The sequence below is a fragment of the Leptosomus discolor genome, chromosome 5 (genome assembly GCF_034619465.1).
Source record: "Leptosomus discolor isolate bLepDis1 chromosome 5, bLepDis1.hap2, whole genome shotgun sequence".
Lineage (NCBI taxonomy): Eukaryota > Metazoa > Chordata > Aves > Leptosomiformes > Leptosomidae > Leptosomus > Leptosomus discolor.
The window spans coordinates 71,517,863-71,537,047 of NC_141395.1; the positions used below are offsets into that span (position 1 = coordinate 71,517,863).

At 47.5% G+C, this 19,185-nt stretch overlaps 1 protein-coding gene across 1 annotated transcript; it reads left to right on the plus strand.

Moving 5' to 3' along the window:
- Positions 1–17,180: 17,180 nt before the first annotated feature.
- Positions 17,181–18,395, plus strand: ARC (activity regulated cytoskeleton associated protein). Its single transcript, XM_009960869.2, has one exon. The coding sequence runs from the start codon at positions 17,181–17,183 to the stop codon at positions 18,393–18,395; it is 1,215 nt and encodes a 404-aa protein (XP_009959171.2).
- The last annotated feature ends 790 nt before the right edge of the window (positions 18,396–19,185 follow it).

Genomic DNA, 19,185 nt, shown 5'->3' on the forward strand with positions numbered 1-19,185 from the left:
TCTCCAGGTGTTCCACGGGACGTTGTGCATAGCTGAACTACGAAGGGTTTCAGAAGCAATGAGAGAAATACAGAAAGTGAGTTTCAACAGAAAGTATTACATACAGGTTGCCCTAAAACCTTTCTTCCTCCCTACTTTGAGAAGTTGTTAATCTACGAATTGCTGGGAGAATACAGCAGAGACACTATTCTGTGGTTTTCTTCTGGATGTTGTAGTTGTTTCCCCTGAGCTCACTACTGTCCCAGCTCCCCTTCTTAATCTGTTATGCAGAAGGAGTGCCCCTACAAATAATACAGCCAGGAACTAGTGACACTCAGCGCTGGAAAACCCCTAAAACATTTGGGGTATGGGTGGAGTTTGACCTGCCTATTGACCTATAGGCAATTGAACCACGCCTTTCATTTAAAATACAATCCCACCGCAAGAACTCCATTCAGGTTGCCTAAATATACACATTCAGTACTATTTGGTACCTAAGACTATCCCAGCTGTCACACAGCTCCTGCTCCAGAGGACTGTAGACTTTCTTCACGACCCATCAAACATCTGTCAGCCCCACGACAATGGCTTGAATGCTCTTGGGCTTCTTAAAAAGCACCAGGCATCTAGGAAAATAAAATGCACCCTCCTAGATCAGATCGATGGTTCATCTAGTCCGGTTCTCTGTCTCTGAAAACAGCACAGGGAGGTGTTCCACAGGAGATCACGTGAGTGTGGCTGCAGTCCGTTCCCCTTGAGCCGTATTCAAGAAGCTGGAAGGAACATCTCCATCTGATTGTTCAGCATCTGCCTCTGGATCTATCACCAATGCTTAAGCCTATGTTTAAACACCCAGCCCAAGCATCAACTATCAGAGAACAATAAGGTGAACAACTCTCAAAATTTGTTGAATGAGAATGGCTCTAGTGGATAAGTGCAGTAGATAGGAATAATTCTCTCAGCCACATTTCCAGTGGTAACAGCCCCTCCAAGCAGATTTTCTCAGAGGCTGGACTAAGCTGTCACTCCATAGAGCCTACATCATCCATGCCCTGTGAATGGATGACAAGGAGCCATCTGCAGTTTTCTCCCTAGGAAAGGAAGACCTGCCAGGTCAGCTTGTGTAGAAGCCTGGCTCACCCATGACTTCGCTCTGCCCTTCCAGCTGTCCCATTTTTGCTTCACCAGCTTCCTCCTTGTCAAGGAAAGTGGCTGCAGAAACCAAAGCAGTTCTCCTTCTCACCAGCTTTCCTCAGACAGGAAGAAATGATCCCAGCATGAGAACCGTGGTATTTGACAACCCACTCTGCCTTGCTGGAAATACTCAAGCTTCAGCTGGGTACAAAATTCCTACTGAAAGATGAGCTACGCTATCACTTTGCAAATGCTAGCAGTGCTGGTGGAAATGAAGAAGTGAAGGATCTGATAAAGAACCAGCCTTGAAGGAAGTGTTACACTGCAGTTAAATTAGAAATTTAAGAAGCTGACTTGCTGGGAAATTGGCTTATTCAGATGGTAAAACATTACAACTAAAAGCCTATGAACAAAGTCATCAGAAGGAAGACTTGTGTTGCCAATTTAACATGGCAGATGGAAGAAGCTGGAAGCTTAGACTTTCCTTAGTTGAAGAGAAAGAAAATAAACCTGTCCTTCTGGCTTATTTTAGACCTAGGTGCTGGAGCTCTGTAGGCAGCTCTGCTAAGGGGAGTGAAAGAAGTGGAGAAAGGAGTGAAGTTGGGATGACTACTCTAGCTGCCTTGTGGGCAGGTCAAAATTGCTGCTTTTAGCAGATGCTGCTTTTTTGAGCCAGAGCTGTGGACACCTTTCACTACCACACACATGTCCAACTCTGCTGCACCGTGCAAATGCAGGAATTTAGTTTAGTTTATCCACTGCCATGAAAGGCAGACAGACACCATGATCTGCTGCTGATAATACACTGTCCCTGTGACACTTACTTCCCTCAGGGAGACTGTCCCTGTTTCCATCTCTATCCCCACTTTGCACCCCTATGCCAGAAACTTTCTAATAGGTAGCCTTGTCCTTCATCTTGACTGTCTTCTGGTGGTTTCCTCAGGTCACTTGTCTGCCCTTTGGTCTATAGAGTGTGGCGTTCCCATATTCAAAACTCCCTGTTTTCCTCTCTCACCTGTCCTCATTCCCTCTGCAAAAAACTCCTATTTCATTCACATCTTGAATAATCTGTTTTGTTTTGGTGTCCCCATCCCAGGAAGGATGTGAAAAAACCTAACTAGTAGAAAGGGGTAATAAAGTCGCTTCCACACTGGGAATGGCTGTCTAAACCTTGTTTATTCAGTCTGGAAAAAGAAAGCGTAAATGGAAGGATATTATAGGATCTAGAGAGAAGTCATTAGGGATTGATTGGTTATTGTGTCTTCTGATGAGGGGTTATCAGTTGAAATGAGCAAGTGCCAAGCTCAGAACAAAGAAAAAGGAGGAATTTCTTCGCACAAAAACTGCTTATCTGTGCAACTCCCTGCTGTAGGATATTGCAGCTTGCAGAAGTGTACAGACATTCAAAAGGTGACTAAGCACATTAATGGAAGGAAAAAGCTTAATGAAGAGCCTGGAAATACGAAACTACCTGCTGTGGTTCATGCAGTGCCTGAGCCACAAAGCTCTGCAGATTAGTAGAGTATCTGGTGATATAACACTACATATTCTTCTATAGGTTTTAACTTACTGAAAATGTTGCAGACTGGGTTTTGAGCTAGTTGTTCTTCCGTACATCTTCTCTGGCATCTCCTTACACTCATGCCCTGGCCCCTTGAGACATCAGGAAAGCGTCAACCTGTTAAACCATGTTGGCACAATGGGCAGAGATCTGCTGGAGGTGTCATTTCATGCCATCAAACAACTGTTTGATCTACAACTCCCACATAGGTGTTTGAGGCTTTGCCCATGTCAAACAGATGCCAGGACATCTCTCTGTCTGCACTTTCCCTCCTCCCATTCTTCCGGTTTTCCTGTCACTCGAGGCTGATCTGCCTGTGCTTTTTTGAAATATCCATCTGGCATGAGCCAGATGCAGCTTTCAAAAGTTATCACACTACATCCATGCAGAAAGCTACCACTGAAAGCTCATCCCAACAGCTGACGTGCCTGGCCATGTCTAAAGGCATGAAGCTGGCCTTTGTGGCCCAGCATGGGTTCACCACCCCTTGCTGAGCGCACTCTTTTTTTTTTTTAATGGGGGTGAATGCATCAAGCAGATGGAGATGCAGAGAGCTGACCTTTTCTACCCAACTCAGCACATCAGATTTGTCATAAATCATAGTTTTCATTGCAGACTTCCTGGCACTGAACTATGCCACTGATGGGATTTTGTCCTATTTCTTCACTCTTAATCCAGCTATCTGCACCAGGGGAGTGACAGACAACCGCGGGGTCGACATGCTGTTGCTTTTCACATACTGACTTGGCTCTGATGTGTCAAATAAAGCACATGTTCCTCCTTTAGATTTCTTGAAATTTTTCTGTCTCATTACACTGAGTGGGCTTCTGGTTTACTTGAAAAGCGTTTTTAGTGATTATCTCTATTTTGCTGCCGCTATTTTCTCTTCTTTCTCTTTTTCCAGACTTTTCTGAAAATGATCTCATTAAGAACATGGAACTCCAGTCTCTGAAAAAGGTTCCTTGAGGTTTGCAAAGGTCTCCCAGCAGGAAGGTTGCTTGTCTCCATTTTCCCTGCAGTTCAACAGACCCCCAAGTGAGCCCATTAGCAAAAATGGACTGCTTGAAAAAAAATTCCACAAAATATGCAACAGCAGCAGCAATAGCTCTGTAATGTAAGGCTCCAGTAGGCAACAAACTATGTTTGCAAACCTCATCTTTGATAGCAGTTTAATATGTTAGGGAAGGAATGAGATAATGGCACAAAGGGGACTGTGGGTGCTTGCTACCTACTGCAATGGCTGTGAGGGGACGTAATAAAGAAGACGGAATATGGGGCCTAAGATAACTCAATTGTTATTCTGAGGAGATAAATGCACCTTTGAAAAACAGAGTTAATGAAGCCCAGCTGCCAAACTATGGCTGTCACGTAGCCCTTTCCTTCTCCCTTCTTAAGACTGACGTCTAAAAGATGCTGAGATTGTTATCCCATCCTTCAGTAGGGGGTTCACTAGGAGTTCTTTAAAATTTTCATTTAAGGTTTGGCTCTTAGGAATCCAGGCTATGAATAACAGCACTGCTGTCCTTATGTGCACTATTCCCATGCTTGAAGCATGTACCTTGGATGGAGGGATGCAGGCTGTGGTCCTGCTGTTGCCTAAGAGAAGTTATCTGGATCTGGGTGAATATTTGCAATCTGCCCTGCAGTGAAATACCCTCACTGGTAGACAGAAACAGCGAGAACAAACCCCAGACCTGGCATTTAGGTTTTTCCCAAGTCTGAATCACACTTTTCTGAGAAAACTGTGTTTTAATGTTTATTCTAGTGACCGTTACACAAAGAGAGAGATCTTGGATGTATTTCACTCAGAGCGATGGGGTGATTTGGGAAAGCAAAGGTCTGTGTTCATTAAATTCCTGTTTCCAGTCGGACAAAAGAAGGTATTTGAGGCAGAACTTTCTGAGCTTTGTGGGGGTACCTCAGCTGCTGTGCAGAAAAGAAAGGGCAGTGGCAACCTCCTTGGTTGTGTTCTGTATGGGCCCAGGCTGACCAGACAGCCGTAGAATTCCCAGTCCAAGATCTTTGTCTTGGAGCTAAGCACTAAGAGGCACAAGTCTTGGCCTAAATTTGTTTTGTGCCAATTCCTGAATATCGCAATCCTGCAGTTATACCCAGCGTACAAGTCCCGTTGCTTTCCCCAGGCTTAATAACATTTGCAGACGCCGCTCTGCCTCCGCAAACACAATGCACTATGCTTTCCTCAGGTCTTTCTTTCAAGATGGGTTGCCCACTGCCATTTCAAACCATCAAAACGTCATGGTCAAAAGGATAAACCAAACGCATTCAGGAATCGAATTTTTAATAACTGTCAATAGACCAGAGCAAAAAAATGGGTGCTAAGAAGGCAGAAAAACAGCACCAAGAAAACCCTTGTAAAAATAACAGGTGCCTTAAAGTGTGTGGGGGTACGTAGGTATATTTGTAAGACAATAATACACAAACCAGGTGGCATACTACCTCATTAGCGATCCACTTGCTCTTGCCAAACAGGCTTTGGTGAGATTCCCGGAGAGGTTTCCCAGAAACTCATAAAATTAATAGTAAACAACCCTTCTCGGGAGTTGGAAAATACTTTTCTGATTTTGCCTAGCATCACAACCCCCTTCTGAAGTTTTTCTCTGTTTTGCAAAACATCCAGAGGTTATTAGGAGGAAAATTAGGGAGCAAAGGAGAGGGAAGAAGATGAGTATAGGCAGAATCCACAGTAATAATCTTCACATTGAAAAGCACAAGAATGATTACTTGGACAGTGATGGTATCTTGATGTATAAATGGGTTTGTTACTTAACTCTGGTGATTCATGCTGTCAAGTACAGGGATGAGGCAGCTGCCAGATTTGATGCTGGGAAGGAATTTTGTCTCCCAGAACAGATTGGCAGGGGATTTTCAAAGCTGAGGGGTCAGTAAAAGGGGCCAGATACTGTTATGATGAACGTGTGGATAGGCAGGGGGAACATCGTGGAGCACAACAGCACTCCCATGTTCCTAATTCATGTACCAAACATGACCCAAAAAACAGTGCACAACTCTTTAGCCTTTTCTCCCACAGCTCCAGTAGACCTGTGATCCACAAAGGGATGACTTTGGTGGACTAGGTGAATAAGACTGTTGTCTCATTCCCTATGGATGAATACTGGTGCAGTGGGTCTTCTCAGTTTTTTCGCATCATCTATTCCATCCATGTTTCTAAATAAAGCCCAACTGAAGTTACATGAGTCTTGGCTGTTGGGTGTTTGGGGTGGGGTCTTTTTTTTCTTTTGTTTTTAAAGATTGTCTAAAGAACATGTTCCAGCTGCCTGAAAGGATAGAGACAGAAAGAAAAAAAGAACAAAGGAAAACAGTGGAGATATTTAATTGAGATAATTTTAACTGCTTTAAATGCCACAGGCAATCTGCACAGAAGTTTGGAGTGAGGAATTGAGGAAGGAAGAAGGAAAAACTTATGTGCTGGTTGTTCAGTCCCCAAATCAAGGGGAAGAAGGTGTCTTTTCAGACACTGAGCAGAACCCTACCTGACAGCTCTTGGAGAATTGTTTTTTTGAGCCTCCATTATCTCCTTCACACTCTACCAGGCCACAGCACAGACTCATCCAGACCTAGCAGGGCCTGATGGCCAAACCCTCTCTCTTTATGGGGCTAAGCAAAGTAATAAGGCACTCTCAGGGCTGGTGAACAGGGGTGGGCAGCCTGGATGATGTGAATTCAGATCTCTTCTTGGTCTGGACCCTCAAGTCCTAATGAGGCACTTCTGGGTTGGGACAAGGCTTGGTTGCTCCTTGTGGGATCCCTATGTTTTGCGTGTGGCTGAATGCGCACAAGCAGGGAGATAGAGTTAGCTTTCCTGTGAGATATGGGGTTGTGTGGCCTGGGGTATATATTTCAAGATTTAAAACTGACAGGTCTATACCTTGGTCTGTCCTGATGGATGTTTGATCATTTATTCAATTTGGTAAAGCTCTTGCAGAAGACGCCTAGTTAGCTATGTGGAGGTCGGGGCTTTTCAGTTGTGAAGAAATCACAATTCATGCCCTAGCTAAAAGAAAGGTGTTTTGAAAGTAGTTTTCTGCAACTCCTGGGAATGGCACCCTACCCTATGATTATTCTGGACAATACCAGCCTCCTTGTTAATAAGATAAATTATAAAAATCATTTTAAGACCCCCTGTAAACTAGAGCTTTGGGTAGATGTTGGTGTTCAGTCAGCTTCCTGCACGATTACTGGCAGAAACATGGGGGTATCCTGATGAGATTGTGTTACCCTCACAAGACTTGACACAGCAGACAAATGGTGATTTTTCACATCCATCACATGCAAAACTTGAGGAGGGAGTAGGAGGATTTTGGAAAGCAGGCAGTGGATGGAAAGGAGAGGTCTGCATGTGCTTATCTTGGGGGCAGTAAAACTCTAAATCTTAGAGTTTCTCCCTCCTTCACAAACTCCCTAAGCATCACTTCAGAGAGCTTTCCTGTCTCTGAGCAAAACAGCGCTGCAGGGACTCTCCCCCTCCCCAATGCAGAGCCTGGGGAGGAGGAAAAATGGCTATAACCTCCCCCCACTCCGGAGCAGGTACCACATTTGGAGACCCATTTCCACAGCATCCCTCTTCTAGCAATGCCTTGGAGGTGCTGCCCCTGGCCCGTTTTCACCCCCTGCAGAGCTCACCCAGCGGTTTGTTTCCCTTCCCTGTTTGCAAGCTGTTGAGGGAAAGGCAGGAGCCTGTGGCAGACCCGATCCCTCTGGCACACATACTGCTCATACCTTGCCTGCTCCAATCCCTGCTCCCACTCACCCCTTCTCCCACACACACCCACCCACCTCAGTGTCTCATTCAGGGACGGCTCAAAGGCGCTTCAGGTAGCCGCGGGGATGGATGCTAAACCTCTACCAGGCTTCTCGTTAAAGGAATCCATTAATATGGAGCTGCTGCCTTTCCCTCCCCTTCCTCCTCGCAGCCAAATCCGACTGCTGAAAAACAGAAAATGGGGGTGAGAGGTGGGAAACCCAGGATACCGTGTCCTCCCCCACAGCGTGGGCTGGGCTTTCTTTGAGAAGGTCAGTGGTGAGGCCACCGTCTGTGTCAAGCGGGGAGAAACCGCGGCCATCGTCAAAGAAGCATTGGCTCAATTGGCTGGATGCCCCTGCATCTCCCCCCAGATCCTTCCCCCTCTCTGTTGCAACGTTCCTGCGAGGACCCATGGAGAGCTAAATCCTATTGTGCTGGGAGCAAGCTGCCACCGCCTCCCCAGCATCCGCCAGGCTGAAATCAGGAGCCCAGCAACAAGGCAGCGCTGCCTAACCCATCCCCTTATCCCTACAGCAGGGTCATCTCTCCCCAGGTCATGTCTGAGGGACATGAAAAAATCATTCTTCAATCCATAGGGATCTTTCAGTAAAATCAGGCATAAATAACCCTGGCTACAATTGAAGCCTCTGATTTTTTTTTTCTTTTTCCCCCCTTTTTTTATTTTTCCTTTTTTTTTTTCTTTTTTACTTTTATCCTTTTTCCCCCCCTCCCAGTTTTAGCTTTACTAAGATTGAATAGATCTGTGGGAACAAATGTTCCCTTCTCAACAGTCTTCTTTCTAGCTGGGACCAGCCCTCTTGAGAGACAACCTCTATGAGGAGAAGGGGGATTACAAGTAAATTCCTGTGATCATATGAGGAGACATTAGTGAGGAAAATACTGGTGTCAGGATCACTTCTGTCCCAGACATATGCTTCTTAATCCTCTGTCCTTATAAACATGTTTCCTTCCCTCTCCTTGTCCTCATCATGCTGTCTCAGAGCAGACAGCACCTCATGTGGGACCTGCAGCCCCTGCCCTGTGGACCTTGCAGATCTCAAGCTCTAAATAGGCCCTACATATGCACCTTCACCCAACCTCCCTATTTTCTGCATGCCCCCCAAATACACACCTTTCTCAGTGCAGAGATGTGAAGCTTCCGCAGTGCTTCGCTCCCATGGACCCACCAATCTCCAGCCCGAGACCACCAAGCAGCTCTGTTCAGGGTGGGGGTAGTAATGTACTGTGGAGCTGTGGCACTGTGCTGTAGTTTTCTAGGGGTAAGGGAAAGCTCCTGGAGAGCTTTACACAACAGCTCACTCCCCAGCTCCTGCTAGCCCCGATCTAATATGTCTTTTAGTGATGTTTGGGGCCTCATATATTTGGAAAGAAGAAATTAGTACAGTCTGCTACTGGCTTCTTGCATTTCTCTGTTTCCTCTGAGCTTCCCTGCTGTCCCTAATTATCCATCTCTCATTTACAGGGACTTAAATAATGGAAATGGAAAAGGTGGTTGAATTAGGCTGGTATGAGGATGCACTGAATGAGGCTCCCTTCCTTTCAGAAGTGACCTAACATTACACTTTCTGTTGTTAGTGATGCAGGTTCCCCATTGCCATGTGAGGCAGCTGCTTTGTTGTTATCTTGAGCTGAGGGGACACAAGTCCTGCACTGACTCAAGCTGTGGCTCCCCATGGCTAGGAGAGATTAGCAAAGTAAAGCAATGACACTCAGGGAAAATCCTTTGTTAACAACGATGCCTGGGGGATGCAAAAACAAGAGAAATAGCTTAGAAGAAGGAGAAGCAAAAGGAAAAGTTGAGAAAAGGTAAGTCGAGTCACCACTGAGTGATACAATTGTTAAAAACAGGGGAGTGGTGGCCTAGTTTATGGCTACATGGTGATGATGGCTGGTGAGAACTAATAGACATTAGCGTACAGAGCTCTGGAGACGCAGATTTGGCTGGCAACAGCAGCCTCGTGTCTCACTGGGACCATGGAAAGGCCCTGTGTCCCTTTGGTGCCCTTTGCAATGCCTTAACGGAGCCCATTGCAAAGAGCCAGACACACATTCCTGTTAAGAGAGGCAGATCATCCTGTACCTCACCATGAAAGGAGGATGTTCATGGTCCGCAGGTGAGGAACTCACTGTCCAAGCATTACAAGAAATGAGAAGTAAACAAATAATCACCACAAAATTAGTTATAACGATGCATTTAATTTTTCCTTTACCTTTAGGAATGTCCCAGCACCGAGGAGACCGGGGTTGAAACGCTATTGCCAAATTAGGCAGAGCATGGCTTCAAACCTACCTGGAGTATTGTCCAAAGACATTTGTATGGCCAAATCCCAGCCAGGCTGGGGTAGGCAGGTTTGAATATGCCTTGGGATTTCAGTCTGAACGAGGGCAAATAAAGCGTTTAGGGAAGGTTTACGTGTGCCTGAAGAGAGAAAAACTACCCATCTATTCAGTGAGGTGATAATTGATCCATGGTTCAGGCAGAAAAGAGTATTTTTGGATGAACAGAGGACTGAACTATAGACATTTGTAGATGAAGGAATCTGGAGCTGCAAACAGAAAAAAAACCCCTGCTTTGTGTGTCCCCATTATGAATCTGGCATTCTCTAAACCAGGCTAGAGGCATCAGCCAGAGGGAAGTTAACAGGGAATTTGAGAATGAGATTGGCATGGGGGTGTCCAAAAAACCATGATTTTTGTTGCTATTGCACATCTTGGAGGATACCTACAATACCATAAACAAAGAGGCTTCTGCATCCCTTCCAAATCTGGACCTGCTTTCTCTGAGCACTCCTTATCTTCCTCTGACATTTCCCCTCAAGGAAACAGAGCTGTTGCCACTCACAGGATGATTAGGACTATGTAATTTGATGGGGAAAAGAGACTGTGGTGGATTCTCCACAGGACTGGGTCTGGCTGCTTAACAACCACAACAAGGCAGTATTTTCTGTGGCAGCCACAGGAGTCTCCCATTGCTTCCCCCTCCCCACAGCTCACAGCAGCGAGTCTGCAGCTCAGAAATATTCCCACGAGCCAGTCTAGCTTCACCGGTGGAAAACCAGGCTCTCACTACCCCTAAAGCCCTTCTCACAAGCCCTAGTCCAGGAGGAAAAATGCATATATGTGCCGAGAAAGTGAAGGAGAGGCTTAACGCAGCCTCCCCCATGGGAACACCATGATGTCTCTGAGAAGCAACAGCAGGTAAGCTATGGGGCAGTCTAAGCCACCTTCTCCTCATCATGTGAGTAGCTGGTACTGCCAAAGACACATGGCTGCCCAGCTTGGCACAGCTCACCATGTGACTGAGGGTATGGTTTGACAGCGTGGTGACCTGCCACCAAAAAGGGCAATGTTCTATTTTTCATGAGTGGCTGTGATCTTCCCAGTGCTCCTCTACCATCACCACTGGGCCTCATCTCACCCTGCCATGGGTTTGTTAACATCAAACCCAGACAGAAATGATAAAGCAGAGCCAGAGCTGCAGGGGGAGGGTGGAACTGGCTCTGTGGACAGCAGATAGTCATTAGAACAGCTTGGGTGCATCATCCTGGCAGTTGGTGAGGACCACAGCTCTCCTGGACACACTGGGAGACGAACCAGGGCTATGAGCTTCACAGCCACCCCACTGCTTTTCCTTATTTAGCAGACCTGTGATTTGCAGTGTTTACTGCTGAGGAGGAGTAAAGAAGCACTAAGTTTGGAAACTTTTACTAGAACACTTAAAGGGGCACCTTAAAGGGAGGCAGGTGGGGGAAGAGACAAGTGTGAGGCCAGACATGGGCCAAATTCGGCTCTCAGCCATGTGGCATAAAGGCAGATGAAATTTCATAAACCAGGTGTGAATCAGGCCCTTGGACATGGGGCTTGCTTGTTTTGCTGGCGACAAATATACTATACCAGCTCATCAGTGATGTGCATGGGTGGAAAATGAAGTTCATTTGAGACGTCTTTCTATTTGTGTTGGCCTCATGAGGGTCGTTAACAGCCAACACCAGAGTTCAAGTTATTGCCATGAAAAATACTGACACCTTCTTCGACTTTCTTGATTTAGCCTCAGGCAGTCTTGAAGAGGCAAATGCAGCACAAGGAGGCACTCATTAACATTTCCTGTGCCCTATGAGGAAAAGAAAATAACAAACATCCCATTAAATACAGGGAGGAAAAAACCTATAAAATACAGAAGATATTTTTAGTCTGAAAACAAAGCACTGTATCTTCCCCACGAAGTAGGGCTTCAGATGAAAAGAAAAAACAAAAGAACTTGCAGGCTCCTCTGCACCAGAAAGAGTGACATTAATACTAATATTATTATGATTATTGCTAATATTAATAGTGGGCTGCCCTCAGTTTCCTGATTGCTTCCCCATCCTCCCAGCAAGTGACGTGTGGGCCCCAGCCGTGGAGGACAACGGGTGGCCAGGAACAATGCAGCCACTGACGCGAACCGTGTTGTGAATGCGAAACTCTGCATTGTGAGTGCCAGCTTCAATGCAATAAAGTGTTCCGGTGCTGGAGATGGATGAATAGAGACGTATGGTGTAAATTAAATGTGCTATTCTTTTTTTTCCCTTTTTTTTTTTTTTAAATAAATAAAAGAGCCCAACACTTTGGTTAGTCTTAATTTTATTCCTTTCTTGAAGGTTTTGCTACCAGACATATGACTTGCCAGTTTTGTCTGGTAACCTATAGGAGAATCAAAAAGGATTGAAAGGGTGTGGAGGTGGGGTGGGAGGGGATTTTGGTTTCTGGTTTGATTTTGTTTTTTTTTCCTCTTCTTTTTTCTTGCAGAAGGAGGAAGAAATTCTGGAAGTGAAAGGGAAATTTCTAGCACAGCAGATAGAGGATAACACAGAAACCTCTTTTCACCGTTAGAAAAAATGTGTTCCTGCAAGAATATGTAATTGCACGTCGGCCTTCAGACTTCTGACCTTAGGCACTTCACAGAGTCCTTGGTGAAAGACAGCATCCTCCCTTTAGAGAAGGGATGCAATGCACATGGCAATGCATAATTGGCGAGGGACCTTGCCATGGCAGGAGGGTAATACAGCATCCAGGGAAGCTTTCCCAAGCATGAGCCACTAAAAGACAGCATAGCTTGGCTGCACCAGAAACTTTCCCAAGCCCTAGGATCTCCCCCTTCTCACTCACCCACCAGGTTCATCTGGCTCACAGCTCAGGCTCATCTCCAAGAAGTGGCATGTCTTGCCATAAGGTAGATCTGAACAGAACACTCACCCAGATGAGGTGGCAAAGGGATGTCAACTGTAAAAAAAATTCCCAAATCCCATCAAGTTTGCTCTAAAGCGAGGTGCAGCAAAAGCTTGCATCCTGAATGGCTGCAAGGGATGAGTGCCACCTGGTTCTGGGTGCACCGTGTCCTCAGCAGAGCACTGTTGTGACAGCTCTGGGGAAGGTGTCAGTGTTGGCGGTGACTCAGTGTCCCTTTCATCTGGTCCCCCTCCCTGCAGCGGGGTTTTCTGTTGCTGCTCACTGCCTTGTGCTCCTTTTGTTGGCCTGTTATTGGTCTGTTGGCTTTTTTCTTTCTCTCTCCTCATTTTTTTGGGGGATGTGATCCTAACCTACTGCGGTTTAAAACTGTTCAGGAAGCTCTAGGAAGACAACCCACGTTGACACCATCCCTGCTGAGCTATGAGATGTGGCTTTCGTTGTTTTCTCTCCCTTCTTTGCTCCTGCTAAGCTGTTTTGGAGAAAAGTACCCCTGCTCACCGATCACTCTTTTTCTTCCGCTCTCATACTCACTTCCCACCTCCCTTTTTGCTCTTCTTGCCCGCTTCTTGCCTTGGGCCTCCTGCGAGACCCCATGCCCTGCAGTCTCCTCCATCAGGCCCATTGCCAGCTCCCCTGAGGCCAGGCAGCTAACTTCAACAGAATTCTGGCTGCCTCAGTATGAAGCCCTGGAATAAAGCTGCTGTGGCTATGAAAGCCTCCTCCCCAGCCTGCCCCAGTCTTGTCCTTCCGTGCCCGTCTGTCTCTCTGTGCCCGGAAATTGTCTGTCTGCCTCAAAATGCCTCTCCCCGTCAGCTCCCAGCACTCTACGTCTCCCTCCTCCCTTTGCTTCCGGCTCCCCTCTCTCCTCCTCCTCTACCCACGCACCTTGCTTTAATTAGCAATACAATGAAAATGCGTGTCACTATGTCTTAATCAGCAAGTCATTCCCCAGCAGGTCCAGAAGGAAAACCCCCGTTCCTCCTCGCCTCTCTTGTCTCCCCCACCACCTCCACAGAAGAAAAGCACAGAAATTAAGAGGCGAGATCTGTGGAAATCCGTGTTGCTGAATGAGATGAACCTAGAGACCTAGATAAGCCAGTGGAAAGGGCCAAGAGAAACCTTATGATATTCAACAAGGACAAATTCTGCGCGTGGGAAGAAAGAGGCCCTGGCAGCAACTGACTGGTAGAAACAGACCTGGGAGCGCTGGGGGACAGCAGGCTGAGTAAGATCCAGCAGTGTGTCCTGGCAGCAAAATACATGTCCTGGACTATGGGAGCATGATTACAGCCAGGAGATCAATGGAAGTGATTATCCCCCTTTACTCAGGACGTACTAGATCATATCCAGCTGCTGCAACCAAGCTTAGGCCCCTTAGTACAAGACATTGATCAGCTGGAATGAGTTCAGCACAGGCCATTGAGATGGTCAGGGCCAGAGCGCTTGCCTGGCGCCTGGTGTGGGACTAGGGCATGTCTAGCCTGGAGAAGTGATGGCTTTGGGGCGACCTAACAGCAGTCCTCCATGCCTGTGGGGAGGTTATCAGGGAAATAGAGCCAGGCTTTTCATAGGGGTGGCTGGTTAGAGGATGAGAGACATTGGGTATAAATTGAAACAAGACACTCAGTCTGGGTATAAGGAAAAAAGTTTTTTTTTTTCCCTCTGAGGACCGTCATGCAGTGGAGCATGTTGCCCCGAGAGGGCTGTGCAATCTGTGTCCCTGGAGTTTTCAATATCAAAAACCTGAACCACCTCACCTGACCCTGTAGCTGACTCAGCTTAAAGTGGGAGGTTGTGCTAGAAACCTTCTGAGGTCCCTTCCAGCCTTAACAATCCTCGTATCCTATGACCAGACCGAAGTGCTAAATGAGGCTGGCCATTTAGAGTAAAGAATCCCCTCCCCTCAAAATTAAGGGAGAAGGAAAGACAGGTAGCAGGGGCTGGAAAGAGACAGATTTGGTGGAGCAGGTTTCATAGCCAGTTCATTCCAAACTCTGGCACTTGATGGGGCAAGGTGAGGTTGAAACCAGCTCACTCTGCAAAGTTGAATCCAGCCTATAACCTGTCCCCAGCCACTGGCAATCTCTTAAGGGCCATTACTGGGGATCTTGGGTGAAAGCTTTCTGGAGAATATCTTTGCACTAATCCAGAGATACACAGATTGCACAGTCTCTCCCAATTTATGTGATCTCTTACTGGCAATGCAGGTTTAAGGAGAACTCTCTAGGGTATAGAGATTGCAGCATAGAAGGCTCCAGATCTGTCCCAAACCCTCAGATGATCTAAACACAAGCACAAAACCTCATGGTTGGGAAAGCTGGATGAAAGTGGAGAAGTAAGCAGGGCAGAGGGCACAGCTGTCTGCCAGTCATATCACTATAATGATATGTACGGTAGATAAAGTGGCATTGGGAGGGTCTGCTGGATTAGGGATCCTGCATTTACACCCTCAGGCTTTTGTCCCCTTCCCCACTCACTGTGACTCCCCACCTTCAACCAACCCATTCAGCCCTTCAATGTCAGCTTCCTGCTGCCTTAAATAACCCTGCTGTTTCCCGAGAGCTACATGGCAGTAGCGTTTGTCCATGTGCCATCCATCACAAACGCATGCTTTCCTGCAGCACATGCATATGGGGGGGAAAGGGCATCCTGATCCCTGTCCCTCATGCCCTTCAGTTTAACCACCACCAGTTTGCTCCAAGGGAACTTTACTTCAAACAAATGCATGGGATCACTGAGACCTCCTTTCCGTGGGACTTCACTGAAATACCATCGGTCTCCTCCTCATTTCACTTACCAGGCTATCCTCAGTCCCACCAGGAAACATGTGGCCAGGAGCCACGGCAGCAGGGACACATCCTAAGCCTTCCTGGCACACTGCCCACCACCTCGAGCAGAGGCAAGGCACCTCCCTGCTGCCAACAGGCTTGAAAACTCTTCTTAGGTGATATTCATGAATCAGCATCCCACTGCCTCCGGCCACTGTCACTGGGAGGGGACAAGAATCCCCAGATGTCCTCAGCACCTCTCGGAGGGTGTTCCGGCAGGGAACTCTCTCAGATTAGGGAATCCTTTATCTCTGTCTTATATAAGACCCGGGGATTCCTTTTATGGTTGGCTTTTCCTGCTTTGTCAAGAGCAAAGAACAAATGTAGCTTCATCTGCGCTTGTGGGTTGGCTAACTGATTAAGCATCTGATTCAAGCTAAGTACGGAACAGGCTTTTGATGGGTGGATTTAATTTGGTGTAAAAACCAGGATGCCGTCCCCCTCCCTTACCCCATATTCCCAAGATAGTGGTTGGTCTGGTGCAATTAAGCAGTGGGGATGACTCCCTCCTACCAATGCTTTAGAAAGTCCAAAGTGCTCCAGTTTGTACTGAAGTGGCTCCTGTGAGTGTTTCCCCCTCTCCTTCCCCCCCTACTCTTTTCTTTTGTCTTTTTTTCTTCCTTTTTTTTTTTTTTTCCTGCTGATTTAACATCATTTCCAAGCATTTGCATGAGGAGTGAGCTCACTCTGTGTGTGTGTGTGCACGCATGCGAGGGTGTGAGGGGGGCCCGTGGGTGTCTGTCTTGGTGTGACACACTGAATTCCTCCTCATCTCGCCCTCTGCAAGTCCTGCCAGGGGAAGCATGCTAATGATGACCTTGCTGAGTAAATAGTTGTGGAATGAATAAGTGTTTTTCCTGCAATCTGAAAGGCGGAAGGTGCGATTACTCATCCATCTATCCAACTGTCTCCAGCACCTTTCAAGTGCTTCTCGCATCGAGTCTGGGGGCGTGCGCGAGGGGGTGGGAAGCGAGGGGAGGCTGCCAAGATCTGGGTTGCCACAGACACCAGCCTCGCTTTTCCTCCAATGAACGCTGTGCTGAGTGTGCTAGAGGAGGCAGGGCACCACCCACATGTTGAGCTGTGTGGGGTATAAGTAGATGGAAGAGCCTGGACTAGTGGCAGTTCAGACAGGGAAGAGAAGCAGCTCTTTGCATCTCTAGTGAAAGTGTTTTTGACTCGCTAAGTTTACCAGAGGAGAAATCATCGGGATTTTTGCAGCAGCTTCCAGCTTCTGTGTGCATCTCTGTGTTTTTCTCCAGCGGGGACTTTCAGCCATTCAAGATTCTCAGCTCCGGACGAGCAGGTAGCGGGCACGTGTGCGGGGCTGGACGTCTTAGCCAACTTCTCCCCTTGTTCCTGGAGGATCCTGGCTGTCTCTGGGACACCCTGAGCACGTGAGACCGGCATTTCCAACTGGGCACCAGGAAAATTTTGCTACAACTCTCTCTGGGATCAACGGGGACCGAACAGCTCACTCTGTGGTGATATCTGATTTGGTTGTGTTTGTCTCGAAAAGTCCTTTGAGGGGGGTTTAGAAGTCTCTGTGTGTCTTTCGGGAAGTGTTGTGGGGGTTTTGAGAGGCAGCTTTAGTGCCAGGGCTTACAACCCAGTTCTTTTGGTGTTTGACACTTGCACGGTAGGAGCCATGCAGCTGGATAATGTCACCAATGCGGGCATCCACTCTTTCCAGGGGCACCGTGGAGTTGCCAACAAGCCCAATGTGATCCTGCAGATAGGGAAATGCAGGGCGGAAATGTTGGAGCATGTCAGGAGGACCCACCGGCACCTCCTGTCTGAGGTCTCAAAGCAGGTGGAGCGTGAGCTAAAAGGCTTACAGAAATCAGTGGGGAAGTTAGAGAATAACTTAGAGGACCATGTCCCGACTGATAACCAAAGATGGAAGAAGTCCATCAAGGCCTGCCTGGCCAGATGCCAGGAAACCATTGCCCATCTCGAGAGGTGGGTCAAGAGAGAGATGAATGTTTGGAAGGAGGTCTTTTTCCGTCTGGAGAAATGGGCAGACCGTCTGGAGTCCATGGGGGGCAAATATTGCCCTGGGGACCATGGCAAGCAGACTGTGTCCGTTGGCGTGGGGGGCCCAGAGATAAGGCCAAGTGAGGGGGAGATTTATGACTATGCCCTTGATATGAGCCAAATGTATGCACTGACCCCTCCTCCTGGGGAGGTGCCCAGCATCCCCCAGGCCCACGATTCCTACCAGTGGGTCTCTGTGTCGGAGGATGCTCCAGCCTCCCCAGTGGAGACCCAGGTCTTTGAGGATCCCCGGGAGTTCTTGAGCCACTTGGAGGAGTACTTAAAGCAGGTGGGTGGCACAGAGGAGTACTGGCTGTCTCAGATTCAAAACCACATGAACGGCCCAGCTAAAAAGTGGTGGGAGTACAAGCAGGACTCTGTCAAGAACTGGGTCGAGTTCAAGAAGGAGTTCCTGCAGTACAGCGAGGGGACACTGACTAGGGATGCTATCAAAAGGGAGTTGGATTTGCCCCAGAAAGAGGGGGAGCCCCTGGACCAGTTTCTTTGGCGCAAGAGAGACTTGTACCAGACCCTCTATGTTGACGCAGACGAGGAGGAAATTATCCAGTATGTGGTAGGCACCCTCCAGCCCAAACTGAAGCGTTTCTTGAGTTACCCCTTGCCCAAGACCTTAGACCAGCTGATCCAAAGAGGGAAGGAAGTCCAAGGCACCATGGACCACTCTGAGGAGACCAGCCCACAGAGGACCCCTGAGATTCAGTCAGGAGATTCTGTGGATAGCGTGCCTCCCTCAACCACTGCCAGTCCTGTGCCGAGCAATGGGACTCAACCTGAGCCCCCTAGCCCACCAGCTACTGTCATATGAGCTAGTTCAAGGAAGGCACCAGTCTGGGTTACATGAAAGGGAGAAGGGGGCGTTATTTAGGAAGCTTCTCCTTGGAGAGAGGTTCTGGCTGAGAAGAGATGTGAGGTGTGCTCAGTCCAACAGCCCATAGCAGAGGAATTAACTTTGCTTTTGGGGGGAGGGAGGCGGTGGGGGAGAGGCACCTTAGGATGTGGTTGCCCACCTCACCTGAGCCATGCAATACGGTGGTGCTGGAGATACTGCTTGCACCACTGTGGGGAACGGACAATTTTATGACATCCCTGACAAGAAACTAGAGACAATTCCCGACTTCAGAGACAGCCGCTTAGCACTGGCGGCTTTCAAGGACTTCATACGAGTGCAGCAATTAGCTGAGGGTTCCTACCCGTCTGGATCTCTCCTTCTTCTGCTCTCCTCCCTCTTCTGAAGAGGTGTCCCTGTCCTGAGGAGACATCCTTCTCTTGACCCTTGCCCATTTCTGATTTACCACTGGGCTTCTGTTTACTTGGCAATCCCCTGTTCTTACTTGCTACAAAGGATTAAATTTATTTTTTTTTTTTCCTTAGAAGAAATCCTGTGACTTTGGGAACTGAAAACTTTAAGAATCTGGATTATTTTTAGTTTGGTTTCTTTTTCATTTCACTGCACCTAATACCTGCTTTAGTGTTTTTCCTCTCAAGAGGCTCTTACTGGTTTACTCCTCGTCTTAGTTTCTGCTCACTCCAATCAAGGCCACTGCAGTGCAGAGGCAAATTTCACCCTTTCTTTGCACATTATACTGTGCATTCAG